The 26,604-nt window shown below is 39.4% G+C and overlaps 1 protein-coding gene across 12 annotated transcripts in view; it reads left to right on the top strand.

Annotated features, from left to right (window-relative positions):
- nfia (nuclear factor I/A) overlaps positions 1-26,604 on the top strand; it is a 732,109-nt gene that overhangs the window by 521,586 nt on the left and 183,919 nt on the right. For all 12 annotated transcript variants that reach the window (XM_043699269.2, XM_043699272.2, XM_043699263.2 and 9 more), the window contains one exon: positions 18,989-19,063. In XM_043699269.2, coding sequence (XP_043555204.1) covers positions 18,989-19,063 — 75 coding nt within the window. The remainder of the gene's footprint in view (positions 1-18,988; positions 19,064-26,604) is intronic.

The following is a 26,604-nucleotide window of genomic DNA, read 5'->3' as shown; positions in this document are numbered from 1 at the left end:
TAGGAGGTAAGATGTAAGCATGGATAGAAGATTGGCTGCCTAGCAGAGTATGCATAAATGTGTCGTTGTTTGTTTGGCAACATGTGGTAAGTTGAGTCCTGCGGGTGCCTGTGCTTGTGGAATTTACCTTTTGCAATTTACATCAATTACCTGTACATGGGAGCAAAATTGTGGTTGCAAAATTCACAGATGATACCAAGATAAATAGGAAAGGATTTTGTGAAGTACAGATAAGGAAGATGCAGGTATGTTGAGTGTGTGGGACAAGGTCTGACAGATGGAGTATAATGTGGGGGGGGAAACGTAAGTTGTGCACTTTGGCAGGAAGAATACCAGGTTCAAAAGCCTGGGCTTGTTTCACTGGAGAAAGGGCTGACTTGATTGACATGTATTATATCCTGAATGGTCTTGACAAGACAGATATGGGAGGGATGCTTCCTCTTGTAAGTGAGTCCAGAATGAAAGGGCACTGTTTCAAAGTTTCTGCGTTTAGGACATGGATGCAAGAAATGTTACCTCACAAAGAGGGTAGTGCAGCATGGGAACTGTGCCTCAGAAGATGGTGGAGGTGAGATCCTTGCATACTTTAAAAACAAGGTGGATAGATTTTTCTTAAGCAACTGAATTAAAGATTATCGGGAAGATGGTACGTGGAATTCAAAATATAAATAGATCAGCCATGATCTTATTGAGTGGCAGAACAGGCTTGAGGGATCAAATGATCTACTTCTGCTCCTATTTCATATGTTTGCACACTTTCACCAAATTTCTCTTTCGATCCATCAGCTGTTTTAATTTACTAACCTTCTTGGAAAACATTCTCAAAATCATCTTTACAGTCTTATCTTTAGTCACTTCTTATAAATATGCTCCTTTGGTTCAGCATCTGTTACGCAACTATTTCTTAGGAAAACATCTGAGAATGTTATCGATGTGAGGTGAGGCGCTATAAAAAGTACATATCACTGCTGTTTGTCGTATAATATTCTAGATGTGTAATGCAAGTTATCAATAAGACCAAGCATTTATAAAGTAGTTTGGGAAATAAATGTAACTTTTCTGGCATGGGTGAAGTCATATTGAGGTTGTACAGAACATTGGCGAGGCCTCTTCTGGAATGCTGTGTCCAGTTCTGGTCATTCAGTCATAGGAAGGATGTCATTAAGCTGGAGAGGGTTCAGAAGAGATTTATAAGGATGTTGCTGGGTTATGGAAGGTTTGAGTTATGATGAAAGGCTGGATAGGCTGGGAGTTTTTTGATTGGAGCTTAGGACATTGAGATGTGACCTTATGGAAGTTTATTAAATAATGAAGGGTACAGATGGAGTTAATGGTAATTGTCTTTTCCCTAAGGTGGGGGATTTCAAGACTAGGGAGCACATTTATAAGGTGAGAGGAGAGACATTTAAAAAAGACATGACGGGCAATTTTTTTTACACAGAGTGTGGTTCATCTATAGAATGAACTTCCTGAGGAAGTAGTGAATGTGGGTACAATTACAACGTTTCTCAAAGACATTTTGGATAAGTACTTGATTATGAAATGTTTGGAGAGATATGGGCCAGGAGCAGGCAGGTGGGACTAGTTTAGTTTGGGATTATGTTAGGCACAGACTGGTTGGACCAAATAGTCTGTTCTGGAAATGTGTTGCTGGAAAAGCGCAGCAGGTCAGGCAGCATCCAGGGAACAGGAGAATCGACGTTTCGGGCACAAGCCCTTCTTCAGGAACACATTTCCAGCAACACATTTCCAGCTCTGATCTCCAGCATCTGCAGACCTCACTTTCTCCCCAAATAGTCTGTTTCCATTCGACATGATTCTAAGACTCTATGACTCTGTCTTTACATTTGATTACTAATTCTAACATGCAGGGTGGCACATTGGCTCAGGGGTTAGCACTGCTGCCTCACAGTGCCAGGAACCCATGTTTGATTCCATCCTTGGGCAACTATGTGTGTGGAATTTGCAGATTCTCCCTGCATCTGTGTGGGTTTCCTCTGGGTGGTCTGGTTTCCTCTCACGGTCCAAAGATGTGCAAGTTAGGTGGATTGGCCATGCTGAATTGCCCATAGTGTCTAGGGGTGTTCTGGCTAGGTGGATTAGCCGTGGGAAATGCACAGATACTTGGATAGGGTAGGGAAGTGAGTCTGGGTGGGAAGCTGTTCAGAGGATCAATGTGGACTTGAAGGGCCGAATGGCCTGCTTCCCCACTGTAGGGATTCCATGATCCTATATAAAGGATATACATGTAAAATTTTGTTCTTTGTGTTTCATCTTCTATTTGGTGAGTCTCATAAGCTAGTTTATAAGGCACACCAAGAAATTCTGTGCAAACTAAATTCCCATCTCCTGAAATTACTCATGCATTAGAACCTTTGCATCAACCATACATGCAAAATTTCTAACTTTTTGTAAAAGCTGGCAGTTATAACATGCTCTACATTTGGAACAGAATGTAGCAATATTGTAAATCAACAAATGATACTAACCAACTACCTGTGGTGTTGTTCACTGAGGTTGCACAAGGGTGAAGTTGATTGGAGTCTTGTTTCAGCTAAAAGGTTTGGAAAGTAGCTTGAGAGAGATATGTTCTGAGATAGGACATTTTGATTTGTTCTTTGAAAATAAAGCACGTAATGTTTTTCCACACTTGGAGAAGAAGGAAAAATTTGTTCCTCAAATATATCACAGTTATGTAAGTGTGTGAACCTGTGTCTTTATGGGAGCTCTATGAACTCTGCATGAACTCAAATTTTAGGCTTATCGTTATCAGAGAGTCATAAGCCTCTAATGGAAAATGTTACACATTCAATCACAAAATGCCGCCAAATAACCGAGTTTAATCAAAAACCAAATGAACTGCGGATGCTGGAAATCAGAAAGAAAAACAGAAAATGTCAGCGGGTCTGTCAGCATCTGTGGAGACAAATTGGAGTTAACGTTTCAGGGTCCGTCTTCAGAACAGTCAAACAAATAGAATTTAATAATTTTCTTGTAATTTATATAATCTTTACTGGTCTGGAATTTTCTTAGTGCTGCTCCTAATCTGTTGGCATACATTTGATAAAAGTACAGTACAAAACCAACTTAACGCAAAATGTATTTTTTGCTACACATCCAGCAAAATATAGCCCCACATTTACAAAATGGCTGGTTACAGTAGTTGTATGAAACAGTATTTATTGCATAGAATTGCATTTTTTTAACCTATAATGACTGTTTTAGCCCTTCTCACTGTCTGTTTGCTAAAGTTGCAGGGAGAGCAGGTATGCATTTGTCGGGCCACAGACAAAACGTTTTGGTGGTTTTTATCTTTTGACGCAACGACCAGGCGGTAGTTTAGAGCCAAACAGTTCTGGTAAGTTGCTGATTTCCCTAGAATTGCAGGGGTTAACTGTTGGCACTCCTATAGCAATTTGAGCTCCCATAGTAAACCCTTTAAAGTGTATGAATAGGAAGACTTACGCTTTATGAATGTACAGATTGTGTGCGACCAGATGCAGAGAACTCTGCATGACAAGGCCAGGTTTCTTGAAAATTACCATGGTGCGTTAGTCTTCAGGAATTCTGCCCTCCCTGATCTCTCTCAAGAAGGATCTGAAGTAACCAGTGGCTTGTGAAAGACAAATCATGCCTCTTGCTGCCGTGAAAAATGACACGACCACAAGTTGCAAGAACAGTAGCTGAGTACTACAGTGACACATGTGCTTCTCGAAGATTTACCATGGGGAGATCTATAGAGTTCTGAAAAGGTTACCTTTGTTACCTCTGTTGGTAATGTTTTTGCTACCAATACGTTTGTATCCATTTTGCCTACTCCTAATCTATATATTTCCCAGAACTACTTCAGTTCTGATTTTTTTTATGCATTGACTCTAATTATTCGACATGTCAAGCATGACTTGAGGTTGAGGTTTGATCCAAGCAAAGCTGCATTAAACCCAGTATATTGTTTACCAGTGAAACCATTTTACCAAACTGCTCCCGGCTACAAGAAAAGTAAATTGGAGGTATAAGTAGAAATGCTGGGAATACTTAGCAGGTGAGGTGGTATAATTTTTTGCATCCATTCACAGACTGTGGCCATTGCTGGTGTGGCCAGCATTTATTCCCCATCCCTTATTCCCCTTGAGAAGGTGGCATTGAAACATTGTGGTCCATTTCGTAATTGGTGCACCCACAGTACTGCAAGGAAGGGAGTGTCAGGATTTTGATGGCAGTGATAGTGAAAGAATGGCTATACAGTTCCAATTCAGGATGATGTTTGGCTTGGAAGGATACCTTTTAAGCAATCCTATCCATCAACTGCCCTTGTCTTCTTTTTGATAGAGGTTGTGAGTTTGATAGGTGTTTTCCAAAGCATCGTGTGTTGTTATGAAACAAGAAGCGGAGTTTCAAATCTGTGACCATTCGTCAGCCCTGGGAGAAATTAAAATGCAGTGGATTTTAAGAAAACAAAAATCTGTGTGTGCTCAGAAACATAAAACACAAAGACTATAATGGGAGGTGTGCAGGATACATGAAATAATAAGTAGTTTCTTCGTGCAAGACCAAAGGTAGTGTTAACAGACACGCAAAGAAACAAAAGATGTATCCAGAGGAGGTGCGAATGGCAAGATCCTGACTAACTACTATCAAAAGCAAAGTGAGGGAAATAAGAGTAAAATGAGAAGACAAGAAAAAAGAAAACTAGTAAAAAGAAAAGGAAAATGGGGAAGACGTTATGATCTGACATTGTTGTACTTAATATTGAGTGCCAAGTCAGAAAATGAGGTGCCCTTCCTCAAACTTCATTGGAAAACTGCAGCAGATCAATGTCAGGATGGGAGTAAAGTGGAGAATTAAAGACATAGGTGATTCAAAACGCAAGTTCACCTTTGTGAACTGAACAAAGCGTTCCCTGAACCAGTCACCTGCTTTACGTTTGGTCTTCACCATAAAGGAGAGATCACATTGTGAGCACTCAATATCATATACAAACTTGAAAGTAAGCTTAATTCACATTTTAATCTGGAAAGAATATTTGGGCATTGGATAATGATAAGAGATGATGTAAAAGGGCAAATGTTATATCTGTGTTTGCATGGAAAGTTGCTGTATGAAGCATAAATTGTATTGGAAGTGTTTGAGAAATGCATTCGGGTGTGGAGGAAACAATCTCTTCCCAATCGAAACAGGAGCAGATAAAAAGATGTAATTGGTGGAAGTATTAGAATGGAAGTTGGAAATGGTAAGGACTATCTCTTGGATCTGGAGTCTTTTGGGAAGCAACCTCATCATGGTACTTTGAGGGAGGGGAAAGGGTGAAAGCAAATGTGTAGGAATTAGAGCGGGCATACGCAAAGCCCCATCATCCACAAAGCCCCATCATCCACAATGGAGCAGAATCCTCAGGTAAGGAGACCAGAAGATGTATTAGAATCACTGGCCTGGAATATTCATTTAAACAGATGGGACAGACCATCTGAGAGAATGGAGGGGTTGTCTTAGTATGAAGCAGGCTGTGAGGAAGTTAAGGTCCAAGTAGCTGTGAAAGCCCTATACTTATAATGATTATTGGTGGTTAGCTTATCCCGAGAAATGGAGGTAAAGAAAGTAAGCATGGACTATGTGAAGGAAAGAGAGCAGTGAAGATGATGAAATTTCAAATTGAGTGAGAATAGAAAACAGCAGCAGTATGATCCTCAGTGTTCTAGTTGTTTACAGACCTTGTCCAACAGCTCTTTTTTCAGTAGAAAGTGTATTTCATATATCTCACAAAAAAGGCATGCATACATTACCAAAGTGGGCACCCCCAGCAATGCTTTTACATAGAGGAAGTTGAGTAGTCATGGAGAGTCATCTAGACTCAAAACATTAGCTTGCTTTCTCTCCATGGACGTTGTCTGACCTGCTGTGATTCCCAGTATTTGTTGTTTTCAGGGGTAAAGAGGAAGTTGTTCAATGTGAGAAGCAATGTAAAATCTGCATTATTGACCAGTGCATCAAATGTGTAGCATTTATGATTTTTCAATATTAAATCTAATTATCAGAAAATTGGGAAGATGAGTATGTTGACATTTGCAACCATCATTACTCTTTTTAAAAAAAATTCTTAAATTTCTTGTGAATTATTTTATCTGCTTCTTGAATCTCTCCATTAGGTGCAAGCAGTGAAATATCAAAGTGTGAAATGAAAGAATAAGCTATGCAATTCGGTAATTAGAGTGTAACCATTCCTTGGGTACAAAGCTAAGGCACTCTATATTGTCAGTGTTGGAGTGGAATATGACTAATCTACGACTCACTTCAAAACTCTTGAACAAAATTCTGTAATAATTTTCACATGAAGAAATGAATCTTTTAGGTGTCTAGATCTCGCTCCACTGGTGATCTAGAAAGTAGCTGCGCATCTATATTTCACAGCTATGTTGTATTTGTACACTGTAGGAAACCTCTGAATTTTCAAAGATTCAGAAATTTAGAGATCGTGCATGAAAGTAGAGCAACAGCACTTCAATGTTCAATACTTTAAAAAAAAACAATTCAATTTTCATTTCAATCTGTGAACTTTACAGATTTAGAGATATCTTTTCATGTTGTACTCAACAATGTTAGTAAGGTGATTTTTCCACATAATGCAGCCTTTCATTCTAAAGCAACAACTTGCTTCAATTAATTGCTGTCATATTAGAATCAGAATTAAATTGCATTTGTTGCTACCACATCTGTAAACTGCTTCCCCACTGCAGAAGGATTTATATGGAGAAAGTGAGGACTGCAGATGCTGGAGATCAGAGCTGAAAAATGTGTTGCTGGAAAAGCGCAGCAGGTCAGGCAACATCCAAGGAGCAGGAGAATCGACGTTTCGGGCATAAGCCCTTCTTCAGGATTCCCGAACGTCGGTTCTCCTGTTCCTTGGATGTTGCCTGACCTGCTGCGCTTTTCCAGCAACACATTTTTCAGAAGGATTTATATTCCAATTAAAAGGCATTCTGAATATTACTTGATCGTCAAGTGTTCCAAAGATTCAAAGTTTCAATGTTCCTTTAAACAAAGCCCCAGAAAGTACCAGAATCTCCTGCTGGCCATATAACAGTGCTTAGTTGCTGTTATGTAAATTACTGACATCAGGCTGCCACTGAGATTGGTGAAGTCTTTTCCTTGATTGCATACACTATAGATTGCAGCCAATTTAGTGTAGACAGCTTTTGTAATTTAAGCCACTTTACTTGTTAACCTTCATTTATGTGAGGGCATATGAAGATTTTGTCTTCCTCTGTCAGCCTTGCGGACATCATTATCTTGTATGAAATTCACCAAAAGGCCACAGTGTAGCTCCTTTTATCGAATTAGTTCAAATCAAATGACATTTGAAGTTAGAGTCCTGCTTTCTTCACTGGTGTTCCTGTTTCCTCACACTGTGAACCAGAGTTGACTTTGGTATATCCTGACTAGCAGGCATAAAAGTAATCTTGGGCTGTGTGTGTTCTATCAGTAAACACCTTCAATATACTGTATATGGTGTATACAGTGTACACTCCCATATATTGCACACCGGAAGGTTGATTCTTTGTCATCTTCAAATTGCTTTGAAAATATGCAGAATTATGTGGCATTGCAAGCTTATAATTTAAATCTTAATATTCAGCCATCACTTAATCCCAAATTACCTCAAAGCATTAATTTGGGAATTGCATTTCTGATATTGTAAATAAAGTTAAGTTGAAATAGACTTTAAACAACACTTGTACCTTCCTCTATTTCCCCAGTCCACAGGTTTCTTTCCGGCTAGGATTTTGCATAAAAGGTCTGTCATCAAGCCTCTCATTGTAACTTCACTCTAAAGAGCAGATAACCTGAATTCAGTTCTTCTGAAAGGGCTTTGAATTACTTTCCAAATCTGCTCCTGAGACATTCTTAATACTTCTGTTTGTCATGTGTCTTCTTTTTCCTGCAAACTTCTCTGGACTAATGTTAATTTATTAGTGAAAATCATACAATATGTCCAGTTTTTAGTAGAACTGACAGTCTGCCACTATATTGGCATCCTACATCGAACAGCACACCGGAATAGACTCTTGGGCCCACTTTGTCTGTGTTGACCATGACGCCTTTCTAAACTAATCTCTCCCATCTCTCTGCACATGGTCCATATCCCCCTTTTCATGTATCTGTCTAAATGCCTTTTAAATATTGCTATCATATCTGCTTCTACCACCTCCCCTAACATGTATCTACCACCCTCTGTGTCAAAAACTTACCTCGCATGTCTTCTTTAAATGTTCCCCATCTCACATTGCACCTATGCCTTTGTATTTGACATTTTAACCACAGGGAAAAAAACTCAAACTATCCACTATATCCATGCCTGTCATAATTTTAATCACACCTATCAGGTTATCCCTCAGCCTCTGATGCTTTCGCAAAAACAAACTACGTTTGTCCAACCTCTCCTTATAGCCAATACAGTTCAGTCCAGGCAACATCCTGGTAAACCTTTTACACCCTCTTGAGAGCATCCACATTCTTATGGCGACTAGAATTGTTTACAATTCTCCAAATGTGGCCTGGCTAAAATTTTATACAGTTGCAACATGACTTGCCAACTTGTATACTCAATCTCATGACCAATGAAGGTAAGAATGCTGCATGTCTTCTTTGATACCTTATTTTCTTGTGTTGCCATGTTCAGGGAGCTATGGACTTGGATCCCAAGATCCCTCTGTATATCAGTACTTCTAAAGGTCCTGCCATTTAACTGTATACTTTACCTCTACATTTGACATCCCAAGATGCATCACCTCACACTTGTTCAAATTAAATCCCATCTGCCATTTCTCCATTCAAGTTTCCAAATAATCGATATCATGCTATATGCTTTAACAACCTCCCTCCACAACTCTGTCAATTTTCATGGCATATGCAGACTTACTAATTAGACTGCCTACATTTTCATCAATACCATTTATATAAATTACAAACAACACTGATCCTTGCAGCGCACCACTACCCACCTCCAGGTTTTTTTTAACCAGTTTACAGTAAAATATTAAATAATCGCAGAAATTAACTTTGTTTTGCATTTGCTGTTTGTATATGAAAATCAAGCAGATATTTAAACCATTCAAAATGCTTTTGGTGTAAATGGCAGAGCTATGTGTATTTTGTGTTCCCCAACATTGTTCACAGCTTGTCAGAGAAAGTGCCATACGAATTCTGACTATGGTCTGGCACAAACCCAGCCTTTTGTAAGAAACATTCAACAAATTATTTGTAACTGGTTCTAACTTAGCACATTTGAAAAGTGTCAGATTTTTCTTGTAACCAAACCTATGTTAAAACAAGCTGGCATAATGCCAGACCATAGTGAGATCTATTTGATGCTGCCATGACTTCCTTCATTGTAGCTGAAAAAAACATTGTTTCATTTTCATTTTGGATTCAAATAGATGGAATATAAGAGCATTACAATAATATGGTATATTTTCAAGTGTGGAATGCATAAGATGTTAGACATTATCCATACTTGTAGTTTTATCCTTATGCTGAGTTCATATACATGAACTGTCCAATCTTAAGTAATCACTGCAAATTGAATTGGAATCATTTAAATTTTGCGAATGTTTCCTTCAGGAAGTGTTATATGTGCATGGTATATTGTAAGTATGTTTCAGCTAAGGGTGTGAAATGTTGACTTCAGAGGCTCAAAATCAGAGGTGCAAGACTAATTTCTTGCCAGTGTTTCGGAGAATGTGCTCCTAAACATATTTAGTATTTTATTATGGTTTAGCTAACCATTTCAAAACTCCAGTGGGAGCTCTGTCAAATCCAGCAATCTGACTTACTTGTTGTGATTATAATATTTACACTTTGGAAGCAAAAGCCCCTTTTTTAATTCATTCGTTGGATGTGAGTGTTGCTGCTGGCCTTGTATTTATTGCACATTCCTAGATACCCTTGGGAATGTGGTGGTGTGCTGCCTTCTTGAACCGCATTCTTGGTCTATTTGGTCTACCTAGACCCACAAAGCCATTAGGGAGGGCGTTCTAAGATTTTAACTCAGTGACACTGAAGGAATGGTGATAAATTTCTATGTCAGGATGGTGAATGCCTTGGAGTAGAACTTGCAGGTGATAGTCTTCCCATATATTGGCAGCTCTTGATGTCAAAGCCAGTCCCCCTCACCTGATCCCTGAAATTCTGTTCTTTTGTCCATATTTTAGCAATGAGGTCAGGAGCTGAGTGACTCTGATGCAACCTAAAATGAGTGTCAACAAGCAAGTTAGCAATAAGCAGGTGTTGCTTGATAGCACTGCTGATGCCACATTTCATCACTTCACCATTGATTGAAGGTGGACTAATGGGGCAACAATTGGATGGGTTAGAAATGTCTACCAGACATAATCTGGGCAATTTTCCACATTTTTGGGTAGATACCTGTGTTATAGCTGAACTGGAATAATTTGGCTCAGGGTGCAACAAGTTCTGGAGCACAAGGCTGCAGTAATATTGTGAGGGCCCAAACCTTGCAAGTAATTCTGTGTCTTAGCTTCATCAGATTGGCACCTAATTTCTATGTATGCCTGGTGCTGCTTCTGACATATCTCCTCTTTTTATTAAACCAGGATTAATCCCCTCGTTTGATGCTAATGTCAGAGTGAGACCTGTGTCAAATCATGAGGTTGCAGATTGTTTTGGAATTCGGTTCTGCTGCTGATGGTCGACAGCACCTCATGGATGCCAAGTGTTGAGTTACTATATCAGTTCTAAGTCCAACCAATTTAGCATGGTCATAAATAATCAAAGGACTAGTACTAATCCATGTGGCACTCTATTGGTTATAATTTCCAACCTGTAATTTACCCATTTTTCCTCATTCTCTTTCCTCTGAGACAATCTTCTCTTAGTAGAAATAGATCACATCCAGCTCCATAAGCAACCTTATATGTGGTCTTTTGGAAATTCAAATACCTTGTATTTACTGCTTCCTGTTCATTTACCCCATTGGAAATAGTAGTATGGAATATGACATCTTCAAAATAGATGTGACAGAGACAGAGCAATGAAGAGCATGCAATTTGTCCTCATAGGAAGGAGGGTCAGACAATGAGTAGCCAGGGTGTACTGTCACTGGGGAAAAAAAGATAACAAAGTTGAGGAAGGCAAAATCATTGATCTGTAGAAATCTAAGAGAATAAAATGTAGACTGCTCTGTAGCTCTGAAAGTATACATGGGTAACTGCACCATTGACTTTAAGGTAAACATTTGGCTACTTTAGTTCACTTTTCAAATAGTTAGAACATAGAACATTACAGTGCAGTACAGGTCCTTCGGCCCTTGATGTTGCGCTGACCTTTGAAATCAATCCGAAGCCCATTTAACCTATCCTATTCTATTCTCATCCATGTGCCTATCCAATAACCACTTAAATGCACTTAAAGTTGGTGAGTCTACTACTGTTGCAGGCAGTGCGTTCCACACCCCTACTACTCTGAGTAAAGAAACTACCTCTGACATCTGTCCTATATCTGTCACCCCTCAATTTCAAGCTAATTCCCCTCGTGCTAGCCATCGCCATTCCAAGGAAAAAGGCTGTCACTGTCCAACGTATCTAACCCTCAGATTATCTTATATGTCTCAATTAAGTCACCTCTCAACCTACGAAAAAAGCCTCCAGTTGAGTAACAAATCAAGAGTAAAGATAGAAGTGAAAGTTCCTCAGGATTGAGTGTCTGTAGAGGATGTTGTTGGGAAAAGTCATGAATATTTCTTTTTGTATTGATCGAAGACCTTAGAAAATTGTCTTTTTTGTGCAATGAAAGTGTCTTTTTTGTTAAATTTCATTGGCAGCCTCAGTGACTGAACATCATGATTACTAAATCACAAACAAAAAAGTATGGTCGCATAAGGAGGATTTCACTCTGGGACCTAATCCATTTAGTTTTACTCTGCATGGACTCCTAACAAGTCCTTGCTAATTCGTGTGGTTAAATAGTGTCGTTGGTAAATGTCTCTTCCCTTTCTTTTCAACTCACATTTATCTACCAGGTGCTTCTCTTTCAATTCTGCTATGATCTAGTATGCAATTTAAATTTCTTTTGCAGAAGCTTGACTGAGGAAATAAAAATGAACTGCATTTTGGAGGATTATCACTGTACTACATCTCAGTCTGTTCAATGGCCATAACCAACTAAAATCAAAAATCCAAAGAACTGCAAATGCTGGAAATCAGGAACAAAAACAGAAATTGCTTGAAACACTCAGCAGGTCTGGCAGTTACTGAGGACTGCAGAAGGGTCACTGGACCTGAAACATTAACTCTGCTCTCTCTCCTTTTGAAAGCAGATTTGTATCAAAAGGCTAAATCACAGAAACCAACCCTTGGCTGAAACAGCCTATTTATTTCAATCACGTATGTGATTGAATCTCCACTGTGATCGCACAATGAACAGGACAGATAAAAATGTTGAAATTCTTTGTCCACTGTTTCAAGTTCATTTGTTAACCAATTTGCACAAAATTCCTTTATGCATCATTTTTGCTGTCATTGGTTAATATTATTATAGCTTAACATTTCAGCTATTAAAGATCAAACATGACAACTATTTATGCAGAAAATTAAAAAGAGCCTTTAAAAAAAATAAATAGACAAAATTTACTTAGCACCATTGACAGCCTTGAAAGAGATTAAACTATATTGATTCTGCCATTATGTTATAAGAGAACTGGAAGATGTGAGTACAGGGCATGCAGTCTGAGCAAGGTGATGAACATAAAGTGGTTTCATCAGCAGAAGTGTGGATAGGGTTAGATGGTGAGTCAAGGAGGTCATTGTTTCTTGTTCGTAGCAATGACTTTCAGAGTAAATAGAAGTAGGTCCAATGAAGAACCAACATGTACGGCACAGGCAAAGTGGTTTGTGAAGAAACTAAACAACAGGGAATGCAGCTTTGGTGGGAGACTGCTGTATGCTTCTCGCCATATTAAAATCATGCAATGTGTAGGGTGACAGGAGGTTAATTTCTGGAGTCTTCAAGAACAGAGTTCTAGAAGTGTACATAAACACCAGCAGAATAGATGTGTTAAAAACAACATGTTTGTGAATGCCAATTAGATTAGAATCGTCAAAAAAAAAATTAAAATGAACAGTGACTTGAGAAGAAAGAGCCTTAGTAGAAATGGCACAAAATCAGAGTCATCCTGAAGCTCAGCCATCTACTATTCTCCATCGGGATGTAATCCTAATCTGTTATACAAGCAGAACTGTCTTTCTAAGTGATTACTAGCTTTAACGCAAAAGCACGTATATCTGTCAGCTGCATTGTACCTTATATTACCTCTGGGTCCCTTAAGGTGGGAAGAAAAGTTACAAGAAAAGGCAAGAGATCAACCTCGTCATGACAATCTGATTACTTTGTAACTGAAGTGTTCAAACTAAAATACTCTCTCCTAGTTTCTCACAGTGTTCATTTGGCTGACCACTGGCTTTATTTTCCCATTTCATTTTTTTTTAACTGCGCGCAGACAAACCACAAAACAGGCTCAAAAATTCTCCTTCAAGAAAGTTTCTTCTGGCATGAATCCAGTTTATTCAATTCTTCCACACCTCCACATTTCTCAGAGACAGAAGCATTGAAAACATTAGACTTCTGGATTTTGGCACAAGAATCGGTGGGTCCAGTTATTGTGCCAGCTCATTTCAATCATTGGTCTGTCTGCAAAGGGCGTCTGACAATAATCTAACACTGGGTCCTGTGAATCACCAGAGGATTCCCCCCCATGAGAATCCTTTTCGTGACCCGTGTTTATTTTTATATGACCATTGGATGAAAATAATACTCTGGTATAAATATTGGTGTGCACCAGCAAGAAACCTTCATCCCTGGCCTTGAAGAATATTCCTGATTTTGGTAGCAATGATGGATACTGTAGCAATAATAACACTTCACAGCCAATCCCATTCTGGTGAAACAAATACCCATTTGGGAAGATGAATGTGTTGCTTCCTTGGGAATATGTTGGATTTGCTCTAATAGCCATTTTTGTAAATGGAGAAGTAAAGAACTTGAAAAACTTGAATTATGCAGAGGAGTTCGAGAAACAGCCGAACAGTGCACCCCAACACAGGCAGTCAGCAGCACCGAGAGGAGCATACGAGTGGAGGATCCTAAGATAGGCAGTCAGCAGCATCTGGAGGAGTAGATGAGCAATTGTTGAGAGAGTGGTGCTGGAAAAGCACAGCAGGTCAGGCAGTATCTGAGGAGCAGGAGAATCAACATTTTGGGCATGATTCCTGGTGAAGGGTTTATGCCCGAAACATCGATTCTCCTGCTCCTGATGAAGGACTTATGCCCGAAACGTTGATTCTCCTGTTCCTCGGATGCTGCCTGACCTGCTGTGTTTTTCCAGCACCACACTCTCGACTCTGATCTCCAACATCTGCAGGTCTCACTTTCTCTGGATGAGCAGTGGTTCCTGACACAGGCAGTCAGCAGCACTTTGAGAAGGAGACCAGTACAGAATCCTAAGACAGGCAGTAAGCAGTAACTAAAGGAGTGAATGAAAGGAGGACCCTTAGGCAGACATTTGGAAGCGAATGATGAGCTGGGACATTACAGAAAGATCATAAGGTGTTTGGCTGGGTGAAGAGCAGACAGAGGCAGAGCTATGGGCAAAAGAATGGGGAGGATGATAAATATATGGAGGTTGGAAAAAAAAATCCAAAAATATTCAGTGGCATCACATGAAATTCATGTGTCAGTTGGTTGGTTGGTAATTCCTGTTGGGTACTATGTAAAATGTCAAAGTTTGAGTAAAATATAACGTTTATAGACTCCTTCTAACTAGTTTTATAATTTTTTAAAGAAACTCTAGCAAATGCGAAGTAAGGGACGTGTGATTTCATTATTTATCTTATTCTCAAGTGATAAAGTTTAAGGCTTTAAAGTTGAAGTTGGTATGGTAAGTGATAGTGAGAAGGGACATTCATTTGTTTAATAATTAATCATGTAATTAATTTCTGAATTGAGACATAATGAAGATGGCAGGATTGATGATGTACTGCGATTGCAGAGTGTGAAACTCCTGCATTTGTGTGATTCAGGGCGCATACATCTATAGTCAGTATTTACAGCTTGGGCAGCTTCAGTTCAAAGACTATGAGCTGGAATCTGAACTACAGACACGGTAGCACATTAGGCAGGGAATATTACCTGGGCACATTATTCTATGGCGCAGTCATACTTCTGAGGATAGGATCTTCTGAAATGATCATTGGTCAGGGAATAGAGAGTGTAATTGCGAGTGATACAGGTAAGGATCCCAGAGGGCAAGGCTGTAGCAGCCTGAAACTCTGCAACAGACAAACCGGTTGGAGGTTCTTTTAGCTTGTTCAGTTGAGTGTGAGGGTTGATGGTCAAATGAGTTAACTGACCGTAGCACCGTGATACTGAAACATATTCAAGTGGGGCGAGCAAACAGCGATGCCATAGTCATAGGAGCAGATAATAAGGGTGATTGACACTGCTTTTTGCAGCAAAAAGCAAGAAGCTAGATGGTTGTATTACTGAACTGGTAGGCGAAAGGAGGACTGCAGATGCTGGAGATCAGAGTTGCAAAGTGTGATGCTGGAAAAGCACTGGCAGCAGGAGGGTCAATGTTTCAAGCAAAAGCCCTTCATCAGGAATGTGTGGAGCTTATGCCTGAAGTGTTGACTCTCCTGCTCCTTGAATGCTGCCTGACCTGCTGTGCTTTTCCAGTGCCACACTTTTCGATCTTATCTACCTGTTCCAGGGTTTTGTATATCTGTTCCGGGCAGGAAAGGCTCTATGATGATAGGAGGAGAAACTAGTCATCATGGTCAATTTCAGTACCCCTGCATAAACAGAAAATAAAGCGGTCTGCATAATCCATATGAGGCACTAGGCACCAAATAATCATAACCCTAGAAGTAATTTCTGGATTAATACCTGAGTTCGTAATTGGCGTAGGGCAAATAAGATTAGAGAGGTGAATGCATGGCTGGTGTGAGTCCCAGTTTGTGGAGTATTGCCACAAGTAGGAGAAAGTGGGCACTGTACTATTGGGATAGTCTATACCTGAATTGTGCTGGGGATGGTGTTTTAGTGAGCCACACAACAAGGGAAATGGAGAGGAATTTAAACTAAATAGTGGGGAGAAGGGATCCAATTTGGGAGGATGTTGTAAGTGAAAGAGTAGCAAGCTGGCAAGAGAGAAAAATATTTGTTTGAGAAATGATGCACAGACCATAACAGGAAAGAGTAAAGGGTACAAATCTGAGTAAATCAATAGATAAGGCTAGAATTAGAACAGAACAATTGAGTCTACCCAACCTTCCTTAGAGCATCCCGCCCAGACTCCACCCTATCCATGTAACCTGCATTTCTCATGGCTATCGCAGTTAACCTGCCAATCTATGGACTGTGGGAGTAAACTGCAGCACCCAGAGGAAACCCACGCAGACACTAGGAGAATTTGCAAACTGCACACAGACAGTCACCCAATGCTGCAGTCGAACCCGGGTCTCTGGTGTATGAGACAGCAGTGCTAACCACTGAGCCAGTGATGCCCTCATCAAAGAAGAAATGCAATCAAAGGAGATGCTGTGAATTTTGCAACTTCCTTTACCTTCACCCTCACACTCAGTTGCAGTGAATTGTTAATAGATTCTTCTGAGACCTCACAGGACTTTTTCTGAGCCTTAACCCAACAACTCCTGTGTTCCTTGACATCTCCAGAGTCCTAACTCCTTGAGCAGCCAGAACACAACCTTTTCAGGAGAGAGTCTCCTTTCCATGCTCTTTGTTCATGACTGACCAGCAACTTAAATTAGTAACTTTTTTCCCCTGATTCCTCCGTCCAACTGGTATGACAAACTGAAAGGCTTTGTGTCTGAATAATCGCAAAATCACATCTGCTCTGGACTGGAAAGGTTCCACAATGTGAGGGGGAGCATTTGATTGAGTGTGTAAATATGGGGAGTAAGGAATCCGTGGGGTTGCAGTTGGTGGATACGTGAGATGGATAAAACTCTGACCAGAAAAGCATAAACTCATTAAGCCTCTGACTAACTAATTTTTAATCCCTGATGTTTAATCTACAATATCCACCTTTTTCTTTAAGGAAGGATGTGAATGCATAGGAAGCAGTTCAGATAAGATTTACAGACCAGTACCTAGGAAAGGTTAGATGGGCTGCTCGAATTTAAAAGAGTAAGAAGTTATCGTAATAGTAATTTATTGTTATATGTATTTATGAAAATTAAGTAAAATGTGAATAAGTCACCATAATTCTAATTACAAAAATTATAAAAAGTAATACATCATGGTGTTAGGAAAATTTTCATTTTTTGTTCCACATATGGCTTCTTGATTTCCTAAGTGGCTACAGGACTCCACCACACTCTGCAGCCATCAAAGCTGTCCCTGACACCCCAGCACTGTGGAGAAAGCAGCCCTTGCCACCACTGACCAGACCTAGAATGTCACCTCTGCCAAACCTGCCTCATCGCCACCAATATTCCAGTCGCTTCCATTGTTAGGAGACTACCCTAATTCTTGAGAACCAATTGACCATCCAAATTATCTCCCAAGGACTGAAAGTCACTCAAGATCATTCATTCACCTTGCTGCCGTTGTAGACACTGCTAAAATATCAGAGGAAAATAATGGACCCCACTTTGTCGATGCTGGAACAGTTGCTCAAACCACGGCCATTATTGCCACGAGGAATGGACCGATCCACCGCTCAACAATTTTCTTAAAAGAATTTATAATCATTTGGAACTAATACTTAAACTGGAGCTGGCATGTTCCTCGATATGACAGGGATGGGTTGTAAAATCAATTATGCAGCATTAATCATCTGATGATATCCCTCAGACTTATGTCAGTAGACATTATGAAAGACCAAACTCTGATTTTTTTTTTAAAAGCTGTGCAGACAGTTTTTCATGTTTTTAAAGGACAGGTGATTTAAATGCTTAGGTATAATCCTTGACTATTCCAGTGAGTTTATTCTCTTTTCATATGCGGCCATGTATATATTTAATAATCCTAAAGACTACCTGTCCTCTCACTGTAAGCACCTCACTCTCCAAAAGATGACCTGGGACTACTCCACAGGGATACCTTACTTTCCAAAAGAGTCCAACCATGCCAAGGTTTGGATCTTCTTTTACCAGACCTAATGTGCACAAATCATGTATTCCAATAAAAGAAAGAACTGCAGATGTTGGTGATCTGAAACCAAAGAAAACAGAAATTGAGAAACTCAGCAGTCTGGTAGCATCTGAGGGGAGAAAACAAAGTTAATGTTTCCAGTGCGGTGACTTCTTTAGAGCTGCCCAGAGCTCCCAGTCCTAATGAAGATGCTGCCAGACCTGCTGGTTTTCTCCAACAATTGCTGTTTTTCTTTCATATATTCCATAAATGCCTTACAAAACATTGAACAGACTGAAGGCAGCTACAGCTTAATATGTGCAGATCCTTCCATGAATTGTTTAAATGTAGCATATTTGGGACTTGGGCTTCTAGATTTGGATTTATTTTGGTTGCACAGGGAACTCTCTCCATAGCATATGAGGCAACAATCAAGTGATTTTTAAGTTTTCTTGAAGAGCAAGTTGGAATAACAAAGAAAACTTTTTTTGTTTCTACATTTCTTTGAAAAAAAGAATCTCTGGTTGGAATTACAGCTCTAACTAAATTGTACAGTGTCTGTGGTTTTATGTAAAGTCTCATAATTTTTTTATGAAACAGCTCACTTATAAGGTTCAAGTATTGACTACCTTCTCCCTTTCAGTGTAGATCTGCAATTGGTTTGTTTACCTTGGATAACTGAGACGTGGAGCATCTAAAATGAAATTTCAGGCGTTTTGATTTAACTGGAGGATTTCCACATAACATTATTTTGCAATACCAAAATTCCCTCTACAAATTCTTATTGTAGAGAAGCTTAATTTTCTTTATTTTTCATGTTTTACAGGACATTTGGGCTTCCAAGACAGCTTTGTCACATCGGGTGTGTTCAGTGTCACTGAGCTTGTCAGAGTGTCACAAAGTAAGTGAAAACAGTTCATGCAAACATCTTGATTAATAAAGATACTTAGGGAATTTCATCTGTAATTCTCATCACACTGAACATTCATTAACTGTCATCCCACATTTTATTTTCCATCAAACTAATACTGATATTTTTTGGTAAATGATTGAACACATTTTTGGACAAAGCACTTAGCTAAATCTAATCAAGAATTTCGATTGGAGCTAGCTCTAATGTCTTTTATAACCATCTCCCCTGAAGTCACTATGATGCCTGTCCTGTACAGACATGATGCCAGATATGTATCAGGATAGAGATTTTTCACCCGGTTTGCAGTGTAAGCTGTTAGATTTTGGAGGTTTGTTACTAAAGTTACCTATTACAGGCAACCAACCATTTGTAAGGAATTTTCAGGCAGTTTTTTTGAAGTTTATTAATAAACTGTAGTTTAGATAAAGGCCATTCAGCCTTTTAATGCTGCCCAGTGTTTTAACTTGACGATATGTGCTTTCTGCCTCCCAGATTGACTTGGTTTTTCTCCTGTACGTACCTGTTCATCATCCTATTGTATCTCCATTCCATAACCCAACTCTCCAGCCTAATTAATTTGACCCCCCACTAACAGCACTAGAAGACCACCTCCGCAAGGATGTTGGTCCTGTTCTGTTTCATAGGCCTCACATTCCCCAGAAATGGACTTGGCATTCCAAAACCTTGCCTCCTACTCCAATTGCTTAGTCACACATGTTTCTAATCTATCTGCCTATTCTTGTTCTCACACACTGGGAGTAATCCAGAGATTACAGTCTTTGAAGTTCTGCTTTTCAATCTGCTACCTAGTTCCCTAAATTCTTATTGCAGGTCCTTATCCGTCCTTCTACCTCTGTTGTCTGTCGTAATATGAGCCACATTATCCGACAGTTCATACTCCCCCTTCAGACTTCCCTATTGCTGTTCAGTGATATGCTTGGCCCTGGCCCAAGGAGGCAACACTCCATCCTAGAGTCACATCGGTGGCTGCAGAAATGTCTGCCTACACCCCTCACTGTCGAGTCTCCTACCACCACTGCTTTTCCTTTCTTTCTCCTTCCCTTTTCTGAGCTCTGGCTGCACTCCCCATGGGAACTTCATTCTCAGCGTTTTCCAACTCAGAAAAAGTACTGTTGAGTGAGATGCATTCTAGGGCTTTCCTGACCATCTCTCAGCTTCCCTTCTTCTGGTCATCTATTCCTTCTCTGACTACATCTCCTCTTTTAATCTGTGGAGTGACTGTGTCCAACAATATGCTCTCCGTGTAGCTCTCAGCCTTGCACTGTAGTGCCTCCAGCTGACACACAAGGTCCGAAAGCCTGTGCTCAGTCTAGACAACACTGATGGGTGTAGACTATAGGTCCCCTAACTGTAGCTATTCTGTTGATCTGACAGTAAATCAGGAGATAATGATGGCGTTTTAAAAATGGTCTCCGAGGCCTGATGGATTACATCCCAGAATATTAAAGGAAGTAGCTACAGAGATAATGGATGTACTAGTAATAATATTGCAAGAATCTTTAGATTCTGGAAAAGTCCCAGAGTATTGGCAAACTGCCAATGTAACGCCCTTTTTCAAAAAGGAGGGAAAAAGAAAAAAATGATAATTATAGGTCAGCTAGGTTGACAGCCATTATTGGTAAGATGTTAGAGTCCATTAGACATGATGTAATAGCAGAGCATTTTACAATACATAATAAATCAAGAAAAGTCAGCATGCCTGACAAGTTTATTGAAATTGTTTGAAGAGATAACAAATAGGACAAACAAAGGGGAAACCATTGGATTTAATAAATTTGGATTTCCAAAAGACATTGCATAATGAACCACACATAAGCCTGCTTATAAGACGAGCACGTGATATTGGATGTCGCCCATTAACATGGATTGAGGATTGCAAACTAGTAGGAAGAAAACATTGGGGTACGATTGACATTTTCAGGATGGTAACCTGTAACTAGTGGAGTGTTAGAGTGATCAGTGCTAAGACCTGATTAAGAAGAAATGATGGAGACTGATACAATTACAACATTTAAAAGGCATCTGGTTGGTAGGTAAGAAGGGTTTAGAGGGATATGGGACAAATGCTGGCAAATGGGACTAGATTTATTTAGGATATCTGGTAGGCATGAACCACAAGATCTGTTTCCATGCTGTACATCTCTATGACTCTATTTGCAATATATTTGGATGACTTGGATAAGGAAAGTGAATGTACTATCGCCAAGTTTGTGGATGACACTAAAATACTTGGGAGGACAAGTAGTGAAGATAATACAGAATCTAAAGGATGATATAAACAGGTAAAATAAGTGGACAAAAATTGGAAGATGGAATATATTGTGGGAAAAATGTAAGGTTGTGCACTTTAACAGGAGGAATAGAGCAAAACTTGATAGAGAGGGATTTGGGCATTCTTGTGCATGAATCACAAAAAGTTGTTGCATAAATTCAGCTGGAAATTTCAGGGAAGAGAAAATGGAATGTTGGCCTTCATTTCAAAAGGAGTCCCATATAAAAACTACAGAAGTTTTGCTAAAAGTATATAAGACACTAATTAGACCACACCTAGAATACTGTGAACAGTTTTGGTCCTTATCTAAAGGAAGATATACTGGTATGGAAGGCAATCCAGAGAATGTTTGAGGATACTCTTTGGTATGGAGGCATTTTCTGATGTGGAGAAGTTGAGTAGATTTGGCCTGCATTTATTTGAGTTTAGAAGAGTGGGATGTGACTTTTTTGAAATATAAAAGATTCTTAGATGGCTTGAATGGGATGTGAGCACCAAGAAATGGCTTATTATAATTGTCTTCATGGGATGGAGACGGAAATTATGCTTTGAAATAGGGCAAATAGTACACCCAGGATTCATTGTCTCAGACCCAATATGTTGCCATCTCCAAGTGGACACCTGTTTGTTTTGGCATCATTCTCTTCTTGGTCTCCATGTGATTTGTTTCTCTTTTTCCTTGTATCAAGTTGTTGAATTTCTTTCTCGCTTGTCCCTGGCTCCGTATTGAAACTATTCTATCATACTCCAGGGACTGTGGCTCATCTGTGATTGTTTATGGTACATATAATTACAGCAACATATGCTGTAATTATATATGCACAGGCATATATAATTTTTAGTCTTCCCCAAACCTCAGCTTTCAATTATCCAAACTCAAAATTGCTTTTATTTTAATTTTTGATCCCTCTCACCAGTACCACATTAATTGTCTTAAAATTAGTTTCTCGGTGGATTACATGTTAGTGCCATGATCATTGAAAATGTGATTTCTTGCTCTCCATGTCTCAAAAACCATATTCTCAAGTATGTGTATGTATCTGAGGCCCTTTCTTCAGAGCATTTGCACCAGGCATTTCCTCATGCTATTTATTTCAGTTGAAACAAATCACTTTTACATGCTTACACCAGTATTCTAACACCATGCCTTACATTTGTGAATCTGTGGTGATTTTATTGAGTGACTAACTCCCCTTCCACACTACCACCATCACCTCCACCGCCCAAATTCCTGATGTTCTGGCTGGTCAAGCCATTCAATTCTCTTAAAAAAAAATCATGTGGAAGTGTACACAATTCTCCAAAGGAAAGCTTTTAAATTAATTAGTCTCATCTACAATTTTACCATTTAACTAAATCTAAGATAAGTTATTTCCATTAATGTGTCATTTTCTTGTCACTATCTTTTATTCTAAGTAGGGCATACCATGAATTACTGTTCTCACTGACTCAGGAGTTCTGGAGAAACCTTACTGTCCATTTTCTTTTCAATACTTTTTTATAATATCTTTAAATCAGAAACCAAACATTGGTGTGTGGTTTTCAATCATTAACAAATCTTGTTTGTTTGTTGTATCAACTTCTAATTTCAATCGTAGTTTCGTAAACAGTTATACAGTTGGTTCTGCTGTAATGCACGTTTTTTCAATGTGAATTGACTATAATGTGATTGAATAATTAAGACCACTATTTGTTGAATTTGATCTTTTCTTACTTGTATTGGTTATAATGTGACTCCAGTCCCATTGGTTTAAATGTTGCTGCTATTACACAATTTTTTTTAATAGTGCGGGATTGCACGGGAACGGAACTATCATATTATATCAGAACAGACTGTGTTCAGGCTTTATGGGTTTAAGTGGTACTTATATATTGGGGAGACAAGTGATTGCAGTCAGTTTAAAGTTAGCTTTGACATCTCTCATTCTCCAACAGTAAACTACATGAAGTTTGTGCTGCTTCATGTCGTGACATCCCCACGAGCCCTTTTGTTTCATACATCGGGCATGCTTTTGTTACATCAGAGTTTTTGACATGTTCAGTTAATTTATGTGATGCCATTGCGATATATTACTGGCTGCTGAAAGTTCCTGCATTCTGTTCAAATGTTTGCTGCCAGCATCTATAATGTGACTTTTGAGAATTTGTTTTTCACCTGTTTCATTTTCTAAGCTCACTAATATTTCAGCAGGATTATTTGTTTCATCTCCCAAATTCAGCTGGTTTATTTCATTGTCGTTTCATTTTTGCATCCCTGTTAAGTTTGATTGCTTGTCTGAGCTAGATTACAGCATGGTTCGGCTAGAATGACTATCCCACAGGAACTTCCTGAGCCATCAGGGAGATGGAGAACGAAGATATTTTCAGCCAGGTGATGAACCTGGTACAAAGGAGGAATTAGCACCATCTAGGGACCATGTTGTTATAACATGTCAAGCTCTTCTGAGCATGTCAGAGGAGCCCTTTATTTGCAGATATTTCATCAGAAAGTCATAAAACATGATTATCTGCTGGACCAGTATTTCAGAGTTCCTCACTTACCATCTTAAACCTGCATGATAAAGACAGGTCTATGCAGTCTTGATCCTTAACACCACTGTCTTATTTCAAGGTACCATGGATGTTTTGTATCAGAAAAGATGGAGGAAAAAGAACATAGAAGTACCAATTATTGAGCACATTACTCTCAGCCCAGTATGGAGTCACCTCTGCACAGAATCATCCACTTTCCGTAGAAGTGCCCAGTTTCTGGCCTAGGCTTGCAGCTATGATGTTGAAGTGGCTGATCTTGTTACATTTTGGGTGACTTAGCCTGTTGCTCGCATGGGACTTGCTGAAGACGCTGCAGGTCAAAGGGAATTGGCTGGGCTTTCTCTTGTTTGTTATCTAGAGTTTACATGGGGTGAATGTTACTATCACTTTCTTTCTGACATCTGGATGTTGTCCAGGTCTTGCAGTACGTTGGCAGGAACTGCTTCATTATCAGTGGATATTGTGACTGGAGCTGAACAATGTGAAATTGTCAGCAAATGGTACTTTGGATGTAGCACATGTCAATGATAAAGCAGCTGAAGATGGCTAGAACATTTTTGCAGAGCGTCTACAGTGAAGTCCTGATTCAGCAAAGACAGCACCCCATTGATGTCGGAGAGCCAGAAATAGGGGTTTTTCTTGCCGTCTGCCGCTTTATCCTACTTACCAGCCCTTCTCAGAAAATTGAGCCAACCTCCTTCCACTGCGGGAATTGGCAGATTCTTCACTCACCTCACACCTCATATAACTCAGGAGAAGAAGCAACAGGAATCAATTTTCAGTAATCAGGAACTGCAGCTGCTGCTTCAAATGACATCTGCACATTTCTGTTCCAGTCCAAGCTTGCAGCACATCACACAAACCACAAAGGGAATGCAAAAGCGGTATGCAAATCAGGGCAACTTGGAAAACCCCGCAAGGTCCCTTCTGGTGAGCAGAAACACAGAATGTGATTGGGCAAATTAACTTGGGCTTCAGGGGCATAGTTCCAACCATCCATATGTAGAAAATGAAGGATGCAAACACCATTGTATAGCAAGCTGAAGTTTGAATATACTGTTTAATTCAATATTGTCGACTGATATTTAACATGATGGCCATGCTTTGAATATGATAATTAAGAGGCTTCTGATAGCCACAATGTTCCAGTGAAAATGCTGAGAAGAATCTTGCTCCTTTACCCTCGGAGGATTTTTTTTGTGTACATTATCCAAACTGTATTGTTGTCTTGAAACGCTTACAGCTTAGCCATGTACTAAAACTCAATAATTGTATGTGAGCGCAGTGTCCTAGTTTTTCATGCAATCATCTCTATTTCAGATCAAGAGCACTTCAGTTCCATTCAAGAGCAGATTTGATTTCTGCTCACTTTCACCCCAGCATTATGTCTCTGTTTGGAGCGCTAGTAATTCTCATCTCAGGCTCTTTTTCTCTTTTAGCCTGCAGCACTTGATCAAAAGTGACTTAATACCCTTTTGACCTGTACTCTGTACCATTGACCACTCTTTTAAAACCCAATGGAATAAACAAAAGCCCCTGAATGTGTTCATTGCATATTCAAGCAAGGTAAAGAGATGGCATCCACTACAAAGTATTGTGCCTGGATTTTGCCAGTGAGCATTTTTGAAGCATTAGCTGTACTTTTCATGTGAGGGCTAGTCTCCCTCTAATTTCTCTCCACTCGGTATTCTTTCGTAACCATTATTATACACAGTAACCATTAGTGTAAGTGTACCAACTGCTCCCATGTCCCTTCTGTCACAATTACTACAGAACGGAAAAACAGAAAATGTGTAAACTCCATGACTGGTCTGCCTGAATCTGCAAAAAAAATGCTTGACAAAAGATGGTTAACTTTTCGAAGGCTTTGTCAAAGTGGAGACAACATCTGGCATTTATTTGAGTAATAGACTCCACAGTATTGTGTTCTTCCAATTGGCAGATATTGAGTTTCTGTCTTTCTAGTTTTCCATTTATGTCTTTCTGTACACAGTCCCATCATCTTTCACTTTAATTTTCTATCAGCTGGGACTTAGAAAGAGTTCTGAAAGAGTTAAACAGCAGCCATTACATGCAAGTCTCTTGCTGAAATACAATAGTGCAATAATAATACTCTTAATGTGGACAACATCCCAAAGCACTTTATGAAGGAAGAAAAGATTAACATGTTCTTATTTCTTGCCAGTTTTTCGTTATTTCACAGATCTCTCCTGTCTGCTGGAACACTTCATCCTAATTGCACAGTGCTTTGCAAAAGATATTCAATCTTCGATCTCCACTATGACCTCTCTAAGTGCCATACATAATGTTGGTTAGCACTAGCCCTGTGCCTTCTTCTGTGTTCTTGCCCTCCTTCCAATATGATACCGGGTCTCCACTTTGGCACACCCTCCAGCAAAGTGGCTGGGAAATGAAAATTGTGGTATGAAAATGGTGGCACAGTATCTGGCCAGATCGTAGTACCATTTCTTGTACCTTTTACTGTCTTGTTCTTGGTCACTTGCTGCCATATAGACAATAATTTTGTCTTTGAAGTGGCAGTAGATAGAAACAAAATGGTTCCTGGTAATTATCCAGTGACCATTGCTGAAGACGTATACTTTTGGGCATGTGAATACATGGTTAGGTTTCATTCTAAACTCTTCCACAGTCAATTAGCTTTTATTTTTTCATTATGACATATTTTATTCATAAGATTTGTAAA

Source organism: Chiloscyllium plagiosum, unplaced genomic scaffold (assembly GCF_037043375.1).
Source record: "Chiloscyllium plagiosum isolate Xiang-an unplaced genomic scaffold, Cpla_swu_hap1 HiC_scaffold_9, whole genome shotgun sequence".
Taxonomy (NCBI): Eukaryota; Metazoa; Chordata; class Chondrichthyes; order Orectolobiformes; family Hemiscylliidae; genus Chiloscyllium; species Chiloscyllium plagiosum.
This window is presented reverse-complemented; position numbering and strand designations above follow the sequence as displayed.